Raw genomic sequence first — 21,741 nt, 5'->3', positions numbered from 1 at the left:
GTCTGTGTGTGGTTTGTGCCTCCTGTGCAGGCGAGTGGGTATGGTGCGTCATGGGGAGACAGGGCAGCACCCAAGGTGGGGAGTCTGGCTCGGGGCCAGGGTCAGTCTGGGTGTGCTGGGCGGGCTGCTGGAGCTGTGCTGTCCTCTGCTCTGTCAGGTCCCTGCCCTGCCAGTGCTCCCAGATCTGAGCTGAGTGTGGGGCCCTGGGCATGTGTGAGAGGCTGGTGGCATGGCCAGGCCCAGCCATGCTTGGGGACAGGAGCCAGGGGGACAGGAGTCAGGCAGCTCCTTTGTGCTGGCAGCAACAACTGGGGGAAGCATGGCAATGGCCTCTCCCAAATCCAGAGCCTTTAGCCCCGCTTCAGTGTGAGCCTGGCAGTCCAGTCTCTGCTGAGGCTGCAGCAGCTGAGGTGTGGGTGCTGATGCCACCTCACCACAGCATCCTCCCGGTTGCTGTGGGAACCACAGGGGCTGCCAGCTCCCTGGCCCCCGGGGCTAATTACTGCCAGCGGGGAGGGCCGCAGGGGGAGGCGGGGGAGCTGCCTCAACTCTGGTTTGGTTGGACTCGATGAACTTAGAGGTCTTTTCCAACCTAAATCTGTGATTCCACGATTCCTGCACAGCCTTCAGCACCTCTGCATGCTACAGGCTTGACTGTGGTCCTGCCCTGGAAGGGGCTGAGCTCACAGAGCCAGCATGGACCAGCCTCAGCAGCTCAGCCCTTTGCAGCGCCCAGAGGATGCCTGGCATGGGGACCTTCTGCTGGAGCCTGGCTAATGGCACGGCTGGCGGGGGGCCAGGGGGCTGGCGCAGGGCCCCACCCAGGGGTGGGTGATGAGGGAGTGGGTGCCGAAGGACTGCAGCACAGGCCACCTGCCCCCACCTGGTGCCAGGCGCTTGCCCCATCCCCTGGCCTGGCCCACAGCCCTCACCGTAACTCTGGGATCCTGGGAGGGGCCCAGGTCTCCAACCAGGGCCGTGGACCCTGTGGCTGGTGATCCGTGCCTGGGTGGAGAAGGAGCTCCTGGCCCGTCCTGCTCCTGGCCCCAGAACCTCATTACTGATGCTCCCGCCTCCGCCCTGGTCCCTGTGGACTGAGCCTGAGTGAGTACAGGAGGCTCTAATGGCTCTGAGCAGCTCTTGATGGGTTGCGATGGAGGCGGGAGCAGGAGTGGCTGTGGTTTCTGCCTCCATTGGAGCCAGAGCTGCCTCTGCTCAGGGTCGGCCAGGATGATGCTGGGTGGGCTCCTGCTCCAGCTGCTCCTCACCGTGGCTCTGTTACCCAGCATCTTTGGGACAGGTACAGCCCCACTGCTGCCCCTCCTGTTCCCTGAACCTGTCCTCCCCATCCCTGACGGATCCCCCCAAATCCCTTGGGGGTTGCTATCTGACAGCCTAGAACAGAGGTTGGAGGGGTCTGTGCTAGGAGACAGTGGTCAACACTGGGAGGGGGAGGCTTATGCTGGGGATGGTGGCCCAGGTGTGGTGGTCCTGGGGTTGGTCCCACTGCAGCTCGTGTGTGGGGTGTAATTGCTCTCTCCATGGGGTCATGGGGAACAGGGAGGGGTTCAGCTTGCAGAGATGGGGGCTGACCTGATGTCCCCGAGGGCTTTCCCCTCCCTTCTGCCACCACCCCCCTCCTCACCCATATTTGCCCTTGCTGAGGCCATGGCAAGCACTGGTGGTCACGGCACATGGCACACACGGGGGCAGGCACTGCTGGGGGGCTGGAGCCCACACTAAGCTGAGCCGAGGGTCCCTGTGTCATTTTAGCCAGGTCCCCTGGGGCTAGAGAGCTGCAGCCCAGCCCAGTTCATGCCTGCTGGGACTGGGAGGGCTCTGCTCTACGGCATTCCTGCAAGGGCCACCTTGCTGGAGCTGGCAGCCTGTCCTGCCGGCACCGTGTGGCTCTGTGACCCACACAGTGGGGACTCAGTCCCGGCCCTCTCCAAGCCCCTGCTACCCACCGCAGTCTCCGTGCAGAACCTGCACCTCTGTGAGGGCTACGTTGGCCACGACGGCCGCTCCCACCCCGGCTTCTACTGCCCACGGCTGACTGACCCCCCCGGCCAACGCTACTGCTGCCAGCCCAGCCCGCGTGCCCTCAAGTCCTGCTGCTCCCAGCTGGCCTTGGAGGCCCTCACCGGGGTGAACCTCTCCAGCCTGGCCAGTCCTGACCTACTGCGGTGAGCAGACTGGCTGTGTGTGCTGCTCGGGGCTCCCAGCACAGCCCCAGGGGCTTCCCGTGGCTGTTGGGATTGGTGCTGTGATATCCCTTGGAGCCCACGCTGGGCCCTGGGTGGCCCTCCCTAGTGCTGCTGTGCTGGGAGAGGCCATGGCTGCCCCCTCCTGAAGTGCACCCCCCTCAGGAACCCACTGGCCTTGCCCTTCGTTGGGCTCTACGCGCTCCTTGTCCTCCTGCTCATGGCCATCGACCTCTGCCATTTCTACCGGACCCGACGCTGCCACCCCGCCCGCCTCCTGCCCTGCACCCGTTGCCTGCCCTGCAGACCCCGGGAAGGGCACCCACCCCGTGCCCAGCCTTCCCACGGTGCCCCCAGCCTGACACGCCCCAGCCGGGGCTGCTGAGGGTCCCGCGGGTGGGGCAGGGCGGGGGGCGTGGGGGGTGGCCTCGAACCGGGGGGCAGCACGGGGGGTGTCCGCGGGGACCGCCGGGCCGCGGGGCGGCGCTGCAGGCCCGGCCCCCGGCCCGGCCCCGGCCCGTCACGTGACACGGGCGGCCGCGTCCGGGTTTCTGCGGAGCATCGGCGGTGACGTCACGGGCGCGATGGAGGAGCCGGTGAGCGGGGACGGGCAGGGCCGGGACGGGCAGGGCCGGGACGGGACCGGGGGGCTCGGGGCCGAGCCCGGCGTGGTGGGGCGGGGGAGTCCCTGTCCCGGGATCCCGGGCCCGTCTCCGGGCAGCCGCCGGTGCGGGGCCGTGTCACAGCCGTTCCCGTTGGCAGGTGACGGCGGAGCAGCTCCGGGCGCGGGGCAACGCTTTGTTCCAGGCGGGGGACCACGGCGCCGCCCTCGCCGCCTACACGGAGGCGCTGAGCTTGAGCGACGCCGCGCCGGAGCGCGCCGTGCTGCACCGCAACCGGGCCGCCTGCTACCTGAAACTGGTGAGGGACGGCCCCGCAGGAACCTGCCCGGCCGGCTGGGGCTGTCTGCCATGGCCGGGTGCTCCCTGCGCCGGGGGCAGTGTCGGTTCCCTGAGTAGAATGCTCTTGTTCCCAGAGAGGGATGTTGTCTCTGCTCACCTTTTGCCCTGTCCCTGCCCGCTGTCCCCTGCAGACCCACCTCCCGGGTGGGCTGTGGGGGTCAGGATGCTCCCGTCTGTACCTGGGCTGTGCATGTGCCCTGGGGCTGTCCCCAGGCAGTCACAGCATCCCTGATCTCCTGCTGGGGAACTGTCCCTGAGGCAAGGGGGGAACACAAGGAGTTTCAGGGGCCTGAGTAGACAAGAAGCAGGTGAAAAGCATCGGGGGCCCTAAGGCTCCACGGAGATCCCTTGAGGGTTGTGTTCTGGGAAGGACAGGTTGTCTCACTGGGCTGGCTCACAGTCCGCAGTGACGGTGTTCCCAGCCTGTCCCTGCTCGCCAAAGCGGGGGCGTTGGGCTGTGCGGGGCCTGCCTGGGCAGCCCTCAGGTTTTGCCTCTTCTGAATCTCTCCAGGAGGATTATGCCAAGGCAGAGGCTGATGCAACTAAAGGTACTGTCAGTGGGGCTGAGGGGGGCTGGCCTCTGTGCTGCCCACCAGGGCAGGCGGGGGCATGCTGCAGGGCTCTGCCATAGACCCTTTTTTGCGCAGCCATCGAGGCCGACGGCCGGGACGTGAAGGCGCTGTTCCGCCGTAGCCAGGCGCTGCAGCAGCTGGGCCGCCTGGACCAGGCCATTGGTGACCTGCAGCGGTGCATGAGCCTGGAGCCCAGGAACAAGGCCTTCCAGGAGGCCCTGCGTGCGCTGGGCAGCAGCATGCATGAGAAGGTCAGTGATGGGGGCAGCTGGACCCCCTGTGGCTGTGGACAGCTTGCGGAGGCAAGGAGGGCTGAGCTGCTCTTTCTGCTCTCTCAGATGAAGACCATGTCTTGCACGGACTCAAAGGTAGAGCAGATGTTCCAGATCTTGCTGGATCCTGAAGAAGAGGATGCGGACAAGAAGCAGAAGGTCTGAGCTCAGGGAGCAAGGGGTAGCGCTGTGGCTGGGAGATGAGGAGGGGAGGTTCAGTGCTCCCAGGTCCACAGTGGATTAGTGGTGCTGCTTTGGCAGGCCACGCCTTCTGCGGAATGTGCTCCCCGAGACGCTGGAGGGCGGGTGCCTGTGGCTGCCAGGGGTTCCCTGTGCACAGTGGATGGGTGATCTAGACAGGAGTCTCCTTTCCCAGGCTGCGCAGAACCTGATCGTGCTGGCACGAGAGGAGGCCGGAGCAGAGAAGATCTTCCAGAGTGATGGTGTGCGGCTGCTGACGCAGCTGCTGGACACGGCCAAGGCTGATCTGATGCTGGCAGCCCTGCGCACGCTGGTGGGGTTGTGCTCTGGCCACCGCTCCCGGGTAGGTACTGCTGTGCCCAGGGGAGAACCACGGTAGGGAGGCTGTGAAGTGTCAGACAGGGGAGCTCTGAGCTGTCACCTACCAGGCCTGAGTCTGTGAGAGGGAAGAATGCTGATAAGGGGCTGGTAAGTGCCAAGGCTTCCCCAAGGCCTTCAGCAGATGGGTGTGCTTGTACCTTCAGACCTCGGCCATCCTGGCAGAGCTGGGGGCCCCTCGTCTCTCGGCGGTGCTGGGTGTGGAGCACGAACAGGTTTCCCTGGCTGCCTGCAACCTGCTGCATGTGATGTTTGATTCCCTGAAGGAGGGGCTGCAGAAGGACTTCCGTGGAAAGGAGGATGCGGTGGTGCTGGGTGAGTGTGGGCAGCCTTGGCTGGCTGGTGGGAGGGGAGAACCCTGGGGAGGTGTACAGCTGCCGTGGGCTCTTCTCCTGCTGCCCACCCTGTTACTGCTCCCTGTGGCAAAGGCAGGCTTTGGTCCAGGGTTAACAGGAGGCAGAAGTCCCTGGTCATGGCATCATCTCTGCCAGCTTTACACAGTGGGGGTGAGGCTGTACCCAGGGCACTGATTGCAGGGCGCTGTCTCTTCTGGAAGATTCCTCTAGGGACCTGAAACTGCTGATCAGGCACCTCCTGGAGCTGCTGGCGCTGGAAGGGGCCTCAGCACACGGCCGTGACAACGCCCTCAACCTGCTTATCAAGGTCGTGCCCAGGAAGTCACCAAAGGAGACCAACAACAGCATGAGCCTCTGGGTGATTGACCAGGGTGAGTGGAATGGCCAGCAGCGTCTCACTGGGGCATCGTGCCCCTCTGCCATGGCTCTACACATGCCACTGTGCCCCTCACCAGGGTGTCTGACCCCTCCCAGGCCTGAAGAAGATCCTGGAGGTGGGCAGCACGGTGTGCGGCAGCCCAGGCAGCCTGCCTGTGACGGAGAACAGCCGGATGAGCGCCTCTGTCCTGCTGAGCAAACTGTACGAGGACCTGAAGTGCGATGCTGAGAGGGAAAACTTCCACCACCTGTGTGAGGACTACGTGAGGTGAGCTGGGGGTCCCAGGGGCTCGGCGGTTTGGTCACCTGTAACCTGGTAGCAGCTGTCACCCTCAGTGCTAAAGTCAATTGCAGACCCACTGTGGGGGTATTCAGCGGGTGGGGCAGGAGACAGCAGGTGGGATCAGCTTGACCCTTTCTGGTGGTCTTTCTGCACAGGGGCTGGTTTGAGGGGCACGAACTGCCAGGGAAGCTGCGGGCCATCCAGACAGTGTCATGCCTGCTGCAGGGCCCCTCAGACGCAGGCAACAGGGTGCTGGAGCTAGAGGGCATCATGGACAGTGTGTTGTCCCTGTGTGCCTCTGTCTGTGAGGCCCACCAGCTGGTAGCAGTGGAGGCGCTGATCCACGCGGCCGACAAGGCCAAGCGTGCTTCCTTCATCACAGCCAACGGCGTCAGCCTGCTCAAGGAGATCTACAAGCACAGCGAGAGGGACAGCATCCGCATCCGTGCGCTTGTGGTGAGTGTGGCGGGATGGAGGAGCCATGGGGCTGAGTCTGGGGTGGGCTGTGGATGTGGGATCACCACTCAGCACTGCCCTTCCCTGGGGGTCTGGGAGGCACACTTGGGTGCTTGTGCCCATTCCTGCTCCCACATTCTGCTCCTGGCTGCAGGGGCTCTGCAAGCTGGGATCTGCTGGTGGCACCGACTTCAGCATGAAGCAGTTTGCCGAGGGCTCCACCATGAAACTGGCCAAACAGTGCCGCAAGTGAGCGAGGCCGGGTGTGGAGGGAGTGGGCAGGGTGCCTCACAGACGGGCTCCCGCGCTGGGCTCAAGGACTGTTCTCCCAGGTGGCTGTGCAATGAGGCCATCGACGCAGGCACGCGGCGCTGGGCTGTGGAAGGCCTGGCCTACCTCACCTTCGATGCAGACGTCAAGGAGGAGTTTGTGGAGGACAAGGCAGCGATGCAGGCCATGTTCCACTTGGCCAAGGTATGTGCCAAGCACTGCAGGGTGGGCACCTTGACACCAGGGAAACATGGCAGAAGGGGTGTGGGCCTCATACTGTGGGGTGGGGTATATGGAAGATGTTGAGTGGGCTCTAGCCCTGGCTGCTCCTCCCTGCCACGAGTGTGACGTGTGTCCGTTATCACTGCAGTCGGAGGATAGGAGTGTGCTCTATGCCGTCGCCTCCACACTGGTGAACTGCACTAACAGCTACGACCATGAGGAGCCGGACCCGCAGATGCTGGAGCTGGCCAAGTACGCCAAACAGCACATTCCAGAGCAGCACCCCAAGGTGAGGGGGGCATGGCTGTGCTCAGGAGGAGAGTGGAGGGGTGGGACAGGGTGTCCTTGGGGCCCACAGGGGTGGGGCCAGGCACCTCACCAGCCAGCTGGTGCTCCTGAGCCAATTGTGACCCTACTTATGGAACAGGACAAGCCAGAGTTCGTAAAGCGGCGGGTGCGGAAGCTGCTGATGGCCGGCGTGGTGTCTGCTCTGGCCTGCATGGTAAAAAGTGAGAACCCGGCACTCACCAACTCCTGTCGGGAGCTGATCTCCAGGTATGAGTGTGCCAAGGGACAGCAGGGAGCTGGGTTCCCAGGCTGCTGGCATCTTGCCGGTCAACTTATGTGTCATCCATGGTGAATGATGGCATCTGGACAGTAATAGGGATGTCCAGGAGTCTGGTGCAGCCTGGACCCACTGCAGCTGTCTGGGTGCTCCAGCTGCTCCCACTTTGTCCCTAGAGTGTTCCTGGCACTGGTGGAGGAGGCGGAGGACCGGGGTGCCGTGGTTGCGCAGGGAGGAGGCAAGGTGAGGGGATGGGACCCCACTGTGCTGTTGCCCTGCACCGCTCTGGGGTGGCTGGGTCTGAGGGCTGGGGGTCTCTGATTTGCAGGGGCCAGACTGGCTGCCTCATATATGAGGCTGCTGTGGGCTGGCTGCAGGACGAGCTGCTGTTTCTGCTCACAGGCTCTGATCCCACTGTCCCTGGAGGGCACCGAAGTGGGGCAGACCAAGGCAGCACAGGCCCTGGCAAAGATCACCATCACTTCCAACCCAGAGATGGCATTCCCTGGGGAGCGGGTGAGTGCTGTGGCTGGGGACTAGGTGTGAGGTCTGCCAACCAGGGGCTCATGTAAGAACAGCAGTGGGCACTGACTCAGTCCCATGTGTGCTGTCTCCACAGATCTACGAGGTGGTGCGGCCCCTGGTCAGCCTCCTGCACCTGCAGCGCACAGGCCTGGAGAACTTCGAGGGGCTGATGGCCTTGACCAACCTGGCTGGCATCAGTGAGAGGCTGCGGTAGGAATGGGGGGAGAGGGGAGCTGGCTGTTCCCTCAGGCCTAGTGGGCTTCCCTGGGCGGGGAGCACTCACACCCTCCCGCCCCCCTTCCCACAGGCAGAAGATCCTGAAGGAGCGGGCCGTGCCCATGATCGAGGGCTACATGTTTGAAGAGCACGAGCTGATCCGGCTGGCTGCAACTGAGTGCATGTGCAACATGGCCATGAGCAAGGAGGTGAGAGCTGGGCTGAGCTGGGGTCTGCGCTGGACTGCTGGACCCCCACAGCCCCACCCATCCCCTCCTCCTCCTCTTGTGCAGGTGCAGGAACTGTTCCTGGCGGAGGGCAGCGACCGGCTAAAGCTGATGGTCCTGTACAGTGGGGAGGAAGATGAGAAGCTGCGTCGGGCAGCCTCAGGGACCCTGGCAATGCTCACTGCCCTGCACCCTCCCATCTGCAAGCGCATCCCCCAGGTGGTGAGTGCCCAGCAGTGGGGCGGGACAGCACCTTGTGTCCCTTATTCCCTTCCCATGGTGGCCTCGAGCTCTGTCCCAATGCTGGCCCCAGAAGAGGGGCAACCTGTCCTGACCCCTCAGCCTGACTAAGCTGGGACTGTCGGGGTGGGGAGCTGGATCCCTTCTCTCAAGGGGCCATGCTGATGTTGGCCCCACTCCCCTACAGACAGTGCACTGGCTGGAGATCCTGCAGGCCCTGCTGCTGAGCCCCAGCACCGAGCTGCAGCACCGCGGTGCCGTAGTGGTGATGAACATGATGGCGGCCGCACGGGAAGTGGCTGAGCAGCTCATTGCCAGTGAGATGCTGGAGATCCTCTCAGTGCTGGCCAAGGACAAGGACAAGCCGCGAGTGGCCCAGGCGGCCCAGGAGAGCCTGGCTCAGGCTGTGGCCTATGGCCTGATCAAGCCCAACCCTGGCCAGGCCTGAGGGCCCGTGGGGCTCATGCACACGCTGCACACGCTGTGGGGGCTGTGCTCACACGCTGCCGGCGCTCCGGCACACGCTGCTGGAGCCGGTGCTCACATGCTGCTCTCAGGGTGGCCCTGGCAGGGCCCGGCCGCCCGCGGGGCTGGCTCAGCACTGCCCGGGGCTGGGGCCGCGCTGTGCTCGGCGGCGCCATCCCGGTGCCCCAGGGCGAGGAGGAGGAGGAGGGGGCTCGCTGCTGCCTTTGCCACCGTCTGCCTTAGCCGGGAGGGCCGGCCCAGGGCCGGGACCGGCGTGGTGGGGCTGGGCCCGCCCGGTGACACTAAAGCTGCTCCTGGACCACGGCCCGACTTCTGTCCATCTGTCCGTCGGCACCTCCGCCGTCACCTCCGGTGCCGCCCCGCCCTCCCTCCCGGAGCCGCCCCGCCCTCCCTCCCGGTGCCGCCCCGCCCTCCCTCCCGGTGCCGCCCCGCCCTCCTCCCGGAGCCGCCCCGCCATGGCGGCGCACGCCCGCGCCTGGCTCGTGTTCGGGTTCAGCCCTGAGGAGGCGGCCGGGGAGCCGGGCCCGGGCCCAGCGCCGCGGCGGCTGGAGGCGGGTCCCGAGGGGATCCTCCGCGTGTGGCCCTCGTGGAGCTACGTGGTCGTGGAGACCGGTGAGCGCCCCCGGCCCGCCCAGTGGCCCGGTCCCTCCCACCATTCCGGTGCAGCCCTTTGCCGGCTAGTGCTCGGTTCCCCCCACCTCTCCCCGGGACGGCGGGTCCCCCTTCTGCCCCGCGGGTCCCCTCCGTCTGTCCTGTCCGCCCCGCCCCTGACGCGGGATGGGACCCCACCCGCCCTCCCACCGCGCCGTTTCCCGGGCTGTCCCCGTTTCCCTTCTGTGCCGGTCCCCGGGTGTGTCTGTGTTCCCATGTGTTGCCACTCCGCCCGGGTTGTCCCCGTCCCGGCCCCCGGGATGCTCCCCGCTGGTTCTCCCGTGACGTTCCCGTCCCGGCCCCCCAGAGCCCCGAGCTGTCCCCGTCCCGCCCCCGCACTGTCCCCACTGTCCCCAGCTCCGGTCTCTGAGGTGCCACCGCGGTAGGCGCGGGGCTGGAGGTGCGGAGCGCGGGGCTGCGGCGGCGGCTGCCGGGCTGGGCCGAGGCGCTGCCGTCCGAGACGCACCTGGTGCTGCGGGGCCCGGGCGAGGCCCGCGCCTGGCGGCGGGAGGCGGCGGTGAGGGGCGCGCTGCAGGACGAGCCCGCCTGGAGCCGGGCGCTGCCGCCGGAGCCCCCCCAGTCCCCGCCGCTGCCGCTGCTGCCCGGCGGCTTCGCCACGCCGCGGCCGCCGTTCTTCACCGCGCTGCCGGCCGGGCTGCGCGCCCGGCGGCTCACCCTGGGCACCGAGCACGCCCTGGCGCTGGGAGCCGCCGGCCAGGTCTTCAGCTGGGGTGGCGGCAGGTGAGCGGGGCTGTGGGGTCACAGGGGCGGCAGCGGGCTCGGGAGGGAAGCTGGTGGGTCACGGGTGGGGATTCAGGAACAACAGGATAAACACTGCTGAGGGTATGCAGAGAGAATAACGGGGGTGCAGAATGAGTGTGGAGGATGTAGGAGGGGCTTTGTGGGGTGCAGGTGAGAGGATGTCTGGATGGGGGTCACCTCAGGGACTGCCCCCCGTTAGCCTGCAGGCCTTAGACACACCAGTTCGCATCTCTGTAGTGTTGGTTGATGAGTCAACACAGTAAAATAATCTAATTAATGATAAGCAATAATATATAATAATCTAATTAAATATACAATAACCTAATGTTAAATACATAATATATATAACTATATAATACATATTATATTATGTATAATTATATATAATATATATTATATATTATATAGTATAATTAAATATATAATAAATATATAGTAATCTAATATTAAATATATAATAATCTAATTAAATGATAAGCAGTGAGTTCACTAATAGCCACCCTGTTCATTGCATCCTGATCATGCTGTTATTGCCTGTGTTGCACAGAATTACTGAGCTTCAGTTAATAACTTTTGAGCCATCTGGATCACATACAGATGCTACTGTGTTATAGTCCTTCCCTCCACCCTCACACACTGCCTGGGGCTGGGAAATCCCTCCTGATTTTTCCATGGGGTGTGGGTGGCTCAGGAAGGATATGGGAGTGCAGTTGGGACAGTAGTATTGGTGCCCCATGCTTACCTCCAAGCTGATGGGATCTGTCCATTGCCCAAACCAGGTCCCGCTGGGTGCCAGCACATCCCTCTGGCACAGGCAGCCCAGCTTGCAGCTTCTCCCAGGGACTGCTGGTCCGGCCGTGCCCCCATTTCTGCTGGGTACCCTCTTGCTGGCCCCATGAGTACTCCTGTCTCCTCTGCAGGTGCCAGGGCCATGACTCCTGTTGTGCCTCTGCTCTGGTTTGTGACCCCCTCAAGGTGGTCTCCGAGGACACTCGGGTGTCTCTGTGTGACCCCTGGGGTCCCTGCTCTGTTACTGCTCCTCTGTTAACTCGCCACACCAACACCAGCTCTATGTTTCTGAGCTGGAGGTTGGTTCCATCAGTCTGACAGTTCAATGCCAGATCCTTCTGCTATAGCCTTGGGAGAAGCCTCCAGCCCTGGCACCCCATGTCACCTGCCAGCAGCTGAACTTGGGTACATTTAACAGCCAGCGGCATCGCTCAGTTTATTCCCACAAAGGTGTTTGTTCATTTGGGGCTTGCTTGTGGATGTGCTGCCCTAGTCAGATTTTCCAAGGAGGCACCAGAGGGCCAGGCCCCAGGTCCCCATGCCCTGGATCCCTGAGTTCTGCTGGTGCTCGATAAGACCTGACCACAGGAACGGCTGTTCTTGTCTGTAGGGTGGAAGGGATGCTGTGTTCCTCTTTCTTTGCCACTTATGGAAGACAAGTGTAGTACGGATCATCAGTCAGTGTCACAAGCTGCATACCTTGACCCAGTGCCCTCCCCATTCCTCATTGCTCAGGAGCTTTTCACTCCCCAGTCCCTTCTCGGTTGCTGGCTCTAGGCCAGCTGGTAGCAAACACAGCTCACGGCAAACACAAAACTCAATATACATCAGCAGTTCTTGCTTTGCAGATGCTACGTTGTTTTATCCTTCTTGCCTTCAGAGGAAAGGTTTCTACATGTGGGAATTTGTACTTTAGGATTAACCTTCTTTGGAATTTGTTCAATGTGGCTGAGGATCCTCTCACCCATCCCCGTGCCAGCAGGGCAGATGTCCTGCAGTGTGACAGCTCTGCTGTGTAACAGCCAGGTGCTGGCCCAGATCACCCCTTTGTAGTCCCTCTCTTACTGCTGGCTGGAACCCCTTTCCCTTTGCAGCACACCCTTCCCTGTCCCTCAGTGTCTCTTTGCGTCAGTCCTCTGCTGATTCCTCCTGTGGAAGATGAAAATGCTTCTCAAGTGCTGGGCATTAGCACAGCTGTTGGCCACCAGGGCTGTCATATTGATGCTCCCCAGACCACACAGGCCAAGCTGCTCCTCTCACTCCTACAGCCCCTGCCAGCTCCTCCCTGCTTCTGCCCCAGCTCTGACAACTAAAGCCCCCGGTGTTCTGTCCCACTGCTCCCCAGTGACCCCTGGCTGTAACTGGGATCTGGTCCTGGGCATCGCCCTACCACGGGCACTTGGCTTTTCCCTGTTCCTGGAGTTGGCTCTTGCCTTCAGCATCCAAGCTCTGCCAGCTTTTGTTGGGAGCTGTGTCACCTGTGTTGGCAGCATGCAGGGAGACACAGTTTGCTCATACAAGGAGGATTCACACACCTTAGGGTGTGTCTCTGGACCCTGCCCTCATCTGTGCCCACCATGGGAAATGCTTGTGCTGGCAGCTGGTGCCTCCCCAGGATGAACCCAAACTTGTCCCTGGTGGGATCCCTCCTGTGCTTTGAGGCTTGGGGCCAAACTGATTGGCACTGCTGGTTGCTGGCTCAGCATGGCCCGATGAGCTCTGCAATTGAACCCCTGCTCACTGCGCTGACTCATAAAAATATTGATCAGTCTGAACTTGTCGTCGCTGCACAGTGCACACTGATTGTGCGATGACACAGACTCTTGTCTCACACGTTGTGCCATGCCTGCTGCAGCTCACCAAGCTGCAGGGCATGGGGGCACCCTCCTTCCTTGCCCTGACCTGAGCTCTGTGCCTCTGCTGCACCCCCTGGCATCGAGTGGTCCTAGGAGGCTGGGTCTGTGTCAGTGGCAGCAGGAAGGGCTTGGTGGGGAGTGTGGGCAGGAGGCACGAGGGCTGGAGGCAGTGGCACATGGGGGTATCTGTCTGTCTGTCCCTGTGTGTGTCCCTGCAGGCACGGGCAGCTCGGCCATGGGATGCTGGAGTCGGAGCCGCAGCCACGGCTGGTGGAGGCGCTGGCCGGGGTGCCCATGTGGGCAGTGGCAGCTGGCGGGTGGCATTCGGCCAGCATCAGTGGTGAGGAGCTGGGCCTGGCGTGGGAGGTCAGGGCACTGGTGGCCTGGTGGGACCTGGCCCAGGGGTGGGGAATGGGGTGCTGGTGCCCCCAGAGCACCCAGCACTGCTGCTAAGGGCTGAGCTCTGCCTGATGCATTTTCCCTTCACCCTGCAGAGGCAGGAGACCTGTACATGTGGGGCTGGAACGAGTCAGGGCAGCTGGCTCTGCCCTCCAAGGCACTGGTAGAAGAGCAGGCTCAGGATAATGTGGGCACAGGTGGGTGCTGCTGTCTGGGCTGGGGGCAAGGGGTCTCTGCACAGCTGAATGCAGGGTTGGTGCAGTTCAAGCCTGCAGGAAATGCCAGTGATGCCCAGTCACTCCTGGGACCTGAGAGTCAGCTCTTCTACAGGGAATGCCAAGGTGGTGCCCCATGGGGAGCAGTCGGCTGCCAAGGACACCTCATTCATCTCCATCCAGGCATTCCCAGCGCTGCTGGATCTGCCACAGGACCTGGAGGTCAGTGGGGTGAGCTGCGGGTCCCGACACACAGCTGTTGTCACACGTGAGTGCCTGGTGGGGGCAGGGGGCAGCACCCCTCAGGGCAGGAGAGTGGGCTGTGGGGGCTGGGGCTCACTGGGACCTGGTGGACAGCACCCCTGGGTGTGAGGGCAGGCCTTAGGGTTGCAGGGGCTCATCAGGCACTGGCTGATGGTCCTGTTCTGCTTGCAGGAGGTGGAGAGCTCTACACCTGGGGCTGGGGTAAGTGACACCTCGTCTTTAGGACCTTACAACCCCCACAGGAGCAGTTTCTGCTTCCTGTTCCTTCACCCTTGGCTCTTTTATCACTGTGAGGGGCCCATTTTGTGCCAGGGGGCTCTCGTGTTCCCTCTCCCCAAAAATGTCCAGGAGTCATCACCCTGTGAGGCCCCAGGGCCACACTGTGTCACAACTGTGTGTCTGCAGGTAAATACGGACAGCTGGGACATGGGGACATCACCAACTCTGACCAGGCACGCCGGGTTGAGCACCTGGTGGCTGAGGGGCTGCGGGCAGAGGAGGTGGTGTGCGGGCCCTGGACCACCTATGTCCGTGTGTTGGAGCCGTGAGGGCCCCAGAGCCCCCCCCTCCCCACCATGGCTGCTGCCACGAGGAGGATGAGGGTGAGCTTTGCTCTGCAGGACCAACCCCAAGACCATTTGGGGCATGGACTGAGGCTGCAGGCCCTGAGGGTGGCTCCTGCTTGGCTCACACTCCTGGAGCCGCACTTGAGATTTTGGGGTGTTGAGTTTGCCCCCCACAATCCCACTCCTTCCCCCCATTTCTTCTCCTCCTGCTCACCACAGGCACCACCCCAACAGACTTGGAGTTGGGGACTGTACAGGGACTTTATTCACAACATCTGGAAAAATTTTTTAAATAAAAGCAAATTTCTCAAAGGGGGATCTGGAGGTGGGTTATTCTGGAGTGGGTGACACTGCAGAGCTGCTGGAGAATTGGCTGCTGCCGGGTGTGGGGGCCTCAGCACGAAGCATTGGTGGTGGTGGAGTTGAGGATGCGGGAGGTGCTTTCAGAGCTGGAAGCCTTTGAAAGTTCTCGCTGTGGGAACAAGAAGGGGGATGAAGGGAGGGGCAGCAAGGTCAGGGTTGCTGCTTCGAAGGTCAGTAGGGACGCAGGGAGGGGCTGGGGAGGGCAGCCCAAGCTGCTAAGGGGAGATAGAATACTAACTAATAATAGAAATATATAACCTGTAGCCAATGAACATTAGTGCCTTTGTTTGCTAAAATGCATATATAGTAAAAAGTTTTGATAATTGGGTGCTTGATTTGTGGGAACCTCCACCTTGCACCCCGCTCCGAATAAATAATGTCTCCTTTTTAAACCTCTTTGTCCATGTTTTAGAGACCTCCTAAAATCTGCAGCATCAGTAGGAGAAGGGAACAGGAACAGCTGTGTTCAGCTGCTGGAGGAAGGGGACTCCTGTCAAGAATCTGCCTCCATCAAAACCAGCCCTGCCCAAGGCTGGGTGCCAGCCTGGGAACACAGCCTGGAGCACAGAACCCTTCAGCCCAGTCCCAGGGCACACAGGGTGCCCCAACACCAGCTCAGCTGCCCCAGGGAACAGACTGGGGCAGTCCACTGTCACACAGAAGTAAAGCTCAGGCTCAGCCCATCCTGACAAAAGGACAGAGGCTGCCAAGGGCCCCCCAGCCCTAGAGAGAAAAGCCCCATCCCCTGGCAGAGAGTTGGGGCAGCCCCCCACAGGCTCTGCTCGCCTCACCACTCCCAGAGACTACTGGAAAAGGTGGAACTGAAGCAGGGTCCCCCTTACGGGCTCAACAAGCAGAGCTGGGCCTTGGGCTCTGTCCCCACACAGCGGTGTCGTTAAGCCCAGACTGTCCCCTGTGCTGGTGTCTGTCCCCACTGGCTGCTCGGGGCTGTGTGTCACGAGCAGCCTGAGGCCTCCACCACCAAACCGCAGTTTGAAGTTCTCCATGTGGAGCCACAGGCACGGGCAGGAACAGCCACCCTGTGTGGGGACATGGGGGGCTGTGCAGGGACATCGGGGGGATGCGGCCCCGGGGGTGCTCGGGGAAGGGGGAGCGTCTGTCCTGTGCCACCTGGGGAGGGGGTGGGGTTAGAAGAGGTGAATTACCACGAACTCAGAATAGGTGCTGGCAACAGAACTAACGCTGTGGTTACGCTGGGCAGGGGCTGTGGGGGTGCACCCACCGCTCAGGGTGGTTCCTTCCAGCTGGGACACGTTCTCCTTGTTCCACTGCCTCAGCCGGGGTCGGGCGGGCTTTGCTGCCATGCGGCTGGGGGTCCGGGCACGGCCAAACTGCAGGAGGAGGCAACAGTTACGGGATGCAGGAATGGAGCAGAGGCAGGAGAGCTGTGACAGCTTCAGTGCCTGTCCCTCTGTGGGGCCAGAGCAGTGTCAGGCTCTGTGTGCCCTCCCGGGGTCTGGGACTGCATTCTGGTCTCAGAAACACATAGCATAGAGTTACAGAATCCTGGAAATGGTTTGGGTGGGAAGGGACCTTATAAAGCCCATCATGTTCCACCCCAATGCCAGTGGCAGGGATGCCACCTGTTAGACTAGGGTGCTCAGGCCCTGTCTAGCAGCACAACCATGTTTGGAAGGTCCCCTGAGCTGCACGCTCAGCACCCAAGGAACAGGGTACACTACAAATCTGGCCGGAGAAAGATTTCCTGCCACCCTCCTCCCCCCTCAGGTCCCAGAAACACCCCACCAGGATGGCAGCAGCCTCACGGAGCAGGCTGCAGACAAACAGGAGCTTCAGCCACCCAGGAAGTTGGCAGGGAAGCAGTGAAGCACAGGGTGACAGCAGGCAGAGCTACAGTTCGCCCATCCCAGCCCTGGGCGCCCCCAAGGCACCCCACCTTCCTCCCAGAGGGCGGCAGCCGAGACGTGGGCGAGTGGGAGATGGTTCCCCCAAAGGCTGAGCGAACGGTGCTGTTGGGGGTGGTGCTGGCGATGGAGGTGCCGTGGAACTGAGGAGAAAGCAGAGCACACGTTACACGGGACACCTCCCTGCAGAGCCACAGCACCCTGACCCCTCCTGCAGGGCCAGGCCAGGCCAAGGCCAGGCTCCAGCTCAGGGAGAGCTCAGCTCTGGGCAGGGCCCCAGCCCAGCTGCACTGCTCCACAGGGACATTTTACCTTCCTTACTTTGGCAGGTGTGTGGGGGCTGAGGACACGCCGCTTGATGGGCGTCCGTGGGGTGCTGCCATACAGCATCTCTGTTTCTATCTGCCGACTCTTCTTCAGGTGCTGTGGGAGACATGTGCACTCACACACCTGAGCACCGTGGAGCTGGTGCACCTCTGTGCCACTGCCAGTGGGCAGTGCCCTGCCAACAGCCCGGCAAGGCCACGCAGCAGGCATTTCATCTGAGATTTATAGACATCCGGAGCCAAGTGGCACCTCTGGCACAGCTAGGGCCAAGAAAGGAGCTCAGCACACACAGACACAATAACAATGGGCACCTGTCCCACTACCTGCTGCTTCCAGGCTGGGACTGAGCAGGCAGAGCCCAGGGCAGCAGCTGTAGGGCACTGGGGCCCACCAGACACTCCCAGGCTGGCATTCCTAGGCAGGAGCCAGCATGGTCAGCTCCACACTCACCCGCTCCTGCTTCTCCTTCTCCTTCTCCAGCCGGTACAGCTGCCACTGCTCTGACACGTATTCCATGAACTGCTGCCCCTTGACCAGGAAAGGTCCCTTGAACTCCTGCTCCCAGGCTTGGACCTTTCTCTCCAGCTCCTCCTGCAGCTGATCAGGACGTGGGGTCAGTGTAGGGACTGACCAAACGTGTCCCCATGCTCAGGGATTCTTTCTTCTTGGTCAGTGGGACCACAGTTCCTTCCCCAAGGCTAGACCTACCCTGGACAGCGTCTTCTGCAGCTTCGCTCTCTGCTTCTCTTCCTTAAGCAGGTTCCCCCCACGGTTGGTGAAGCGGCTGGGATCAGTTGCTTTCCTCTGGTACAGAAGAGGGGTCAGAAGATACTTAAACACACCACCCAGCTCCCGCCACCCCCCGGGGAGCCAGCCTTGCACAAACACCCCAGTGCTCAAGACAGCACCTCAACCCCGCCCTTGCCCCCCATGCCTCCCCAGTGCCTCCCTGCTCCTTCCCAGAGCACTCAACCCCCGGGAGCAGAGGTGTGTGCTGCCCCATGACCCAGCATGCTCCTGCCCAGATTATACCTCCAGCTCCAGGAACAGCTTCCAGTTCTCCTCCCATTTCTGAACCCCATCAAACAGATCTTTGTGTTCTTCGTAGTAGCTCTTTATCTTGCCCACCTCATGATCGTGCAGCTCGAGCAGGGTCTCTGTGTAATCCTCTGGGAGGGCACAAGAGCCTGGTCAGGGGGCAGCTGGGACCCCTGGGCCCCTCCCCACAGCTGCCTGGCCCAGCACCCACCATCATAGAAGGGGCTGAAGCCCTCCCTCTGCTCCTGGCTGTAGAAACATTTGTCCCAGTAGTCAGCCAGTTCCGCCCGGATCGCCTGGATCACGGATTTCATGTTCTGCAGCTTCAGCTCCTCCAGGTGATCCACTTCCAACTGCAACTGCTCCCAGGATCAGAGAACAGGTCAGGGAGAAAAAGGAAAGGCAGAACAGGATTCATCTTCTGCACAAGCCACTTTCTAGGATGAGGCAGCTGCCAGAAACAACCCCCACCTTCTCCTGCTATGAGGGCAGGATTTGGCCCACTCCCTTCACCACTGACTGAGCAAACAGGAACATGGGAGCCCCAGGAGCTCCTGCCCCCAGCCCTCCTGCCTTGGGCATAGCAGGGTCCTTACAGCTCTCCTGGTTTTGGCTCTGGACCCATCCACGTGCACAGCTGAGGTCTCTCTCTCCTCCTGTGGGATCTGTAGCCTCTCCCAGAGCGCAACAATCCTGGAGCGCAGCTCCGCACACACGGCCTCGTTCAGAGCCCGCCGGGCTTCCAGCTGCAGGGACGGGGAGCAGAGGGTCAGTGCAGCCCTTGGCTCTGCTACACCCGCAAAGCCACGCACTCAGCACCCAGGATCTCCTCAAACCCCCCAAAACAATGTTCTGACACACAGCCTTGCCCAAGACCCAGCAGTCCCTCTTGCATCGTGATGGTAGCTGCTGCCAGGACCCACAGCAGCCCCAAATGCTGCCACTGCGTGGCGTACCTGCTGCAGCAGGTTCTGGAGGGCCACGATGTTGTCCTTGGACAGGCAGAACTCCTCCTCGTTCTCGCACACCACGTCCCGCTCGAAGCTGGTGTCTGGGGTGTGGTCCAGCTCCTCCATGAGCAGGATGATCTGACGCTTGTTGCTGACAAACTCTTCCCACCTTTGCTCCTGGAGGTGAGGGGCAGTGTCAGGAACCAGCAGGCCCCTCGTGGGTCCTTCGGCATCCCCCTCAGTCTCCCCGCTCACCTTCAGGGTGTTGAGGGAGGCCACGTGGCGCCGGTAGCAGTCCAGGTCCTCCAGGCTGGGCACGGCACTGCCGTCGATGTTGAACAGGGCTGTGCACAAGATGTCACACAGGTCCCGGTCCTGTTCCTGCAAGGCCTTCAGCTCCTGCTTCCGTTCCTGCTTCTGCCTCTGCAGCTCCTCCACACGCATGCGCAGATTCTTCTCCATCTGCAGGATGGTACTTTCCTCCTCTGTCTGCAAGAGACCAGAAATCAGCTCTGCTCCACACCTCTCCCACATGTGGTTCATGTTTTAGGAGTTTAAATGAAGTCCAGGGGCACAAGCCCTAGGTCTGGGCAAGATGTTCCCCAGGAAGTTGCAAACAGAACAGCAATACACAAAACGAGGTGATGGAGAACACCTCACAACCACTTCTCCACACCTGGCCTGCAAGGAGCCACAGAGCCCTCGGCTCTACCAAGCACCGAGTTTTGAACAGGCAATTGCCTTATGAGCTCTGGCCTGTTGATACACTTAGGCAGGGCAGCACAAGATTCCAGCAGCGAAAAGCAACACCTCACCTCAAAGGGGCCCAGCTGGAGCTCACTGCACAGGGTGTCCAGCTCCTTCCGGCACATGGCAATGCTCTTCAGGAGACGCTCCTTCAGGTTCTGCTCCTCTGCCACCATCATGTCCAGCAGGCTCTGTAGCACAGGCGTGGTTCAAGGCAGGGTGTGAGGATGGAGAGCAGGCAGAGCAGCAGGGTCATTGCTGCAGACCCACTGCTGGGGCTGAGTGAAGGTGGGCAGCGTGGAGACCCCAGCGGGACGGGGCTGGGGCAGAGGTGCAGTGACAGCCCTGGGTGCTCCCACCCGGGCAGGGACCCCCGTCAGTCTGGTCCTGAGGCCCTGACAGAGCTCATGCCCAGCTGCCCAGGTCCCGGGCCGGGGGCTCCTGCTGCAGCTGCGGGGCTCGACAGCGATCCCCCAAACCGGGGACAGCCCCACGCCCCTCACCTTGATGTGCTGCTTGACGACGTCGGTGCGCTCCAGGCGCTGCTCCTCGGGAATGCCGATCTCCTCCCAGATGTCCCGCAGCGCCGCCATGGCCCGGTTCAGGCAGGACGCGGCCTCGGCCGCCAGGACCTCGCTGGGGGCAGCGCGGGTGTCACGGCCGAGGGCGGGCTCCGGGTCGAGCGCTCCCGCAGCCGCCTCCCGTCCCGCCCTGCCCCCCAGCCACGGTTCCCGGTATCCCCGTTCCCTGTCTGCCCCCGGTCCCGGTATCCCCCCCCATTCCCGGTATCCCCCCGTTCCCTGTCTCCCCCCATATATTCCCCGTATCCCCCCATATTTCCGGTATCCCCCCCCATATTCCCGGTATCGCCCCATTCCCGGTATCCCCCCGTTCCCTTTCTCCCACCATATTCCCAGTATCCCCCATTCCCGGTATCTCCCCGTTCCCTGTTTTCCCCAATATTCCCTGTCTCCCCATATTCCCTGTCTCCCCATTCCCTGTCTCCCCGTTCCCGGCATCCCCCCCCATTCCCGGTATCTCTCCGTTCCCTGTCTCCCCCTCTATATTCCCTGTCTCCCCCAATATTCCCTGTCTTCCCCCATTCCCTGTCTCCACCCATATTCCCTGTCTCCCCATTCCCTGTCTCCCCTGTTCCCGGTATCCCCCCGTTCCCGGTATCCCCCCATATTCCCGGTATCCCCCATATTCCCGGTATCCCCTGTTCCCGGTATCCCTCATTCCCGGTATCCCCCATATTCCCGGTATCCCCCCCCATATTCCCGGTATCCCCCCCCATATTCCCGGTATCCCCCGATCCCGCACCTTTTCCTCATCGCTCCCGCCGGACGCCGCCGATTCGAACTCCCCTCCCGGCCGCTCTGATTGGCTGTCGCAGCCCCGCGGCCCCGCCCACAACCGCCACTAGGGCCGCGCCCCACCCCGCCCCAAGCCGCCCGCCAGCCAATGGCAGCGCAGCCTTCGGCGCTCCCAGCGAATCACGGGCGAGGTCGCCGCGGTCCGGCCGCGTGCAACGGCGCCCGCGCGCTCGCGATGCCGCAGCCGCCACGTGACCGCACGCGGGAGTCCGCGCGCCACACCCGGGCGGTGGCTGCGCCGCACCGCGCATGCGCCAGGGGGCGACGGAGACGGACCCGCCCCCCCCGAGCCGGGCCCGGCCCCGCACACAGCCCGGGACAGCCCCGCACACACCCAGAACCGAGCCCGGCCCCGCACACAGCCCGGGACAGCCCCGCACACAGCCAGAACCGAGCCCGGCCCTGCACACAGCCTGGGACAGCCCTGCACACACCCAGAACCGAGCCCGGCCCTGCACACAGCCCGGGACAGCCCTGCACACCCAGAACCGAGCCCGGCCCTGCACACAGCCCGGGACAGCCCTGCACACACCCAGAACCGAGCCCGGCCCCGCACACAGCCCGGGACAGCCCCGCACACACCCAGAACCGAGCCCGGCCCCGCACACAGCCCGGGACAGCCCCGCACACAGCCAGAACTGAGCCCGGCCCACACAGTCGAGCCCCACACAGCCAGAACCGAGCCTGCCGCACACACGCCCCGCACACACCCAGAACCGAGCCCGGCCCCGCACACAGC

At 62.6% G+C, this 21,741-nt stretch overlaps 4 protein-coding genes across 10 annotated transcripts; 3 read left to right on the top strand and 1 right to left on the bottom strand.

The window, feature by feature from the left end:
- Positions 1 to 127: 127 nt before the first annotated feature.
- On the top strand, positions 128 to 2,635 carry LOC126636763 (protein shisa-like-1). Its single transcript, XM_050309375.1, has 2 exons — positions 128 to 2,186; positions 2,370 to 2,635. The coding sequence occupies exons 1-2, from the start codon at positions 1,816 to 1,818 to the stop codon at positions 2,587 to 2,589; spliced, it is 591 nt and encodes a 196-aa protein (XP_050165332.1). The 5' UTR covers positions 128 to 1,815; the 3' UTR covers positions 2,590 to 2,635.
- A 36-nt stretch (positions 2,636 to 2,671) lies between these two features.
- On the top strand, positions 2,672 to 8,778 carry UNC45A (unc-45 myosin chaperone A). 2 transcript variants are annotated; one of them, XM_050309365.1, is made up of 20 exons: positions 2,672 to 2,800; positions 2,967 to 3,125; positions 3,678 to 3,714; positions 3,814 to 3,989; positions 4,077 to 4,169; positions 4,387 to 4,554; positions 4,736 to 4,904; positions 5,146 to 5,316; positions 5,420 to 5,591; positions 5,762 to 6,062; positions 6,217 to 6,311; positions 6,395 to 6,536; positions 6,703 to 6,843; positions 6,982 to 7,109; positions 7,296 to 7,362; positions 7,522 to 7,635; positions 7,739 to 7,854; positions 7,952 to 8,069; positions 8,154 to 8,309; positions 8,515 to 8,778. In XM_050309365.1, the coding sequence occupies exons 1-20, from the start codon at positions 2,789 to 2,791 to the stop codon at positions 8,773 to 8,775; spliced, it is 2,796 nt and encodes a 931-aa protein (XP_050165322.1). In that variant the 5' UTR covers positions 2,672 to 2,788; the 3' UTR covers positions 8,776 to 8,778. The 2 variants fall into 2 exon arrangements, with proteins under 2 accessions (XP_050165322.1, XP_050165323.1); XM_050309366.1 differs by lacking the exons at positions 2,672 to 2,800; positions 2,967 to 3,125 and having other exon boundaries at positions 3,176 to 3,714; positions 3,798 to 3,989.
- A 344-nt stretch (positions 8,779 to 9,122) lies between these two features.
- On the top strand, positions 9,123 to 14,627 carry RCCD1 (RCC1 domain containing 1). Of its 3 annotated transcripts, none has more exons than XM_050309374.1 (7): positions 9,123 to 9,425; positions 9,851 to 10,205; positions 13,090 to 13,211; positions 13,366 to 13,467; positions 13,601 to 13,753; positions 13,921 to 13,950; positions 14,155 to 14,627. In XM_050309374.1, exons 1-7 carry the CDS (start codon positions 9,269 to 9,271, stop codon positions 14,295 to 14,297), a joined length of 1,062 nt encoding a protein of 353 aa, XP_050165331.1. In that variant the 5' UTR covers positions 9,123 to 9,268; the 3' UTR covers positions 14,298 to 14,627. The 3 variants fall into 3 exon arrangements, with proteins under 3 accessions (XP_050165331.1, XP_050165330.1, XP_050165329.1); XM_050309373.1 differs by having other exon boundaries at positions 9,244 to 9,425; positions 13,601 to 13,707; XM_050309372.1 differs by having other exon boundaries at positions 9,244 to 9,425; positions 13,601 to 13,716.
- On the bottom strand, positions 14,563 to 20,987 carry PRC1 (protein regulator of cytokinesis 1). 4 transcript variants are annotated; one of them, XM_050309367.1, is made up of 14 exons: positions 20,950 to 20,987; positions 20,130 to 20,262; positions 19,695 to 19,817; positions 19,135 to 19,368; positions 18,886 to 19,056; positions 18,526 to 18,675; positions 18,141 to 18,288; positions 17,924 to 18,060; positions 17,600 to 17,695; positions 17,342 to 17,488; positions 16,877 to 16,987; positions 16,597 to 16,707; positions 15,845 to 16,030; positions 14,563 to 14,787 (listed from the first exon to the last, which is right to left on the bottom strand). In XM_050309367.1, exons 1-14 carry the CDS (start codon positions 20,958 to 20,960, stop codon positions 14,710 to 14,712), a joined length of 1,836 nt encoding a protein of 611 aa, XP_050165324.1. In that variant the 5' UTR covers positions 20,961 to 20,987; the 3' UTR covers positions 14,563 to 14,709. The 4 variants fall into 4 exon arrangements, with proteins under 4 accessions (XP_050165324.1, XP_050165327.1, XP_050165328.1 ...); XM_050309370.1 differs by having other exon boundaries at positions 15,881 to 16,030; XM_050309371.1 differs by having other exon boundaries at positions 15,922 to 16,030.
- Positions 20,988 to 21,741: the final 754 nt, after the last annotated feature.

This window comes from Myiozetetes cayanensis, unplaced genomic scaffold (assembly GCF_022539395.1).
Source record: "Myiozetetes cayanensis isolate MyiCay16 unplaced genomic scaffold, myiCay2020 scf14, whole genome shotgun sequence".
In the NCBI taxonomy this organism is placed as follows: Eukaryota; Metazoa; Chordata; class Aves; order Passeriformes; family Tyrannidae; genus Myiozetetes; species Myiozetetes cayanensis.
Note: the sequence above shows the minus strand (reverse complement) of the source record. Positions and strands in the feature narration are given on the sequence as shown.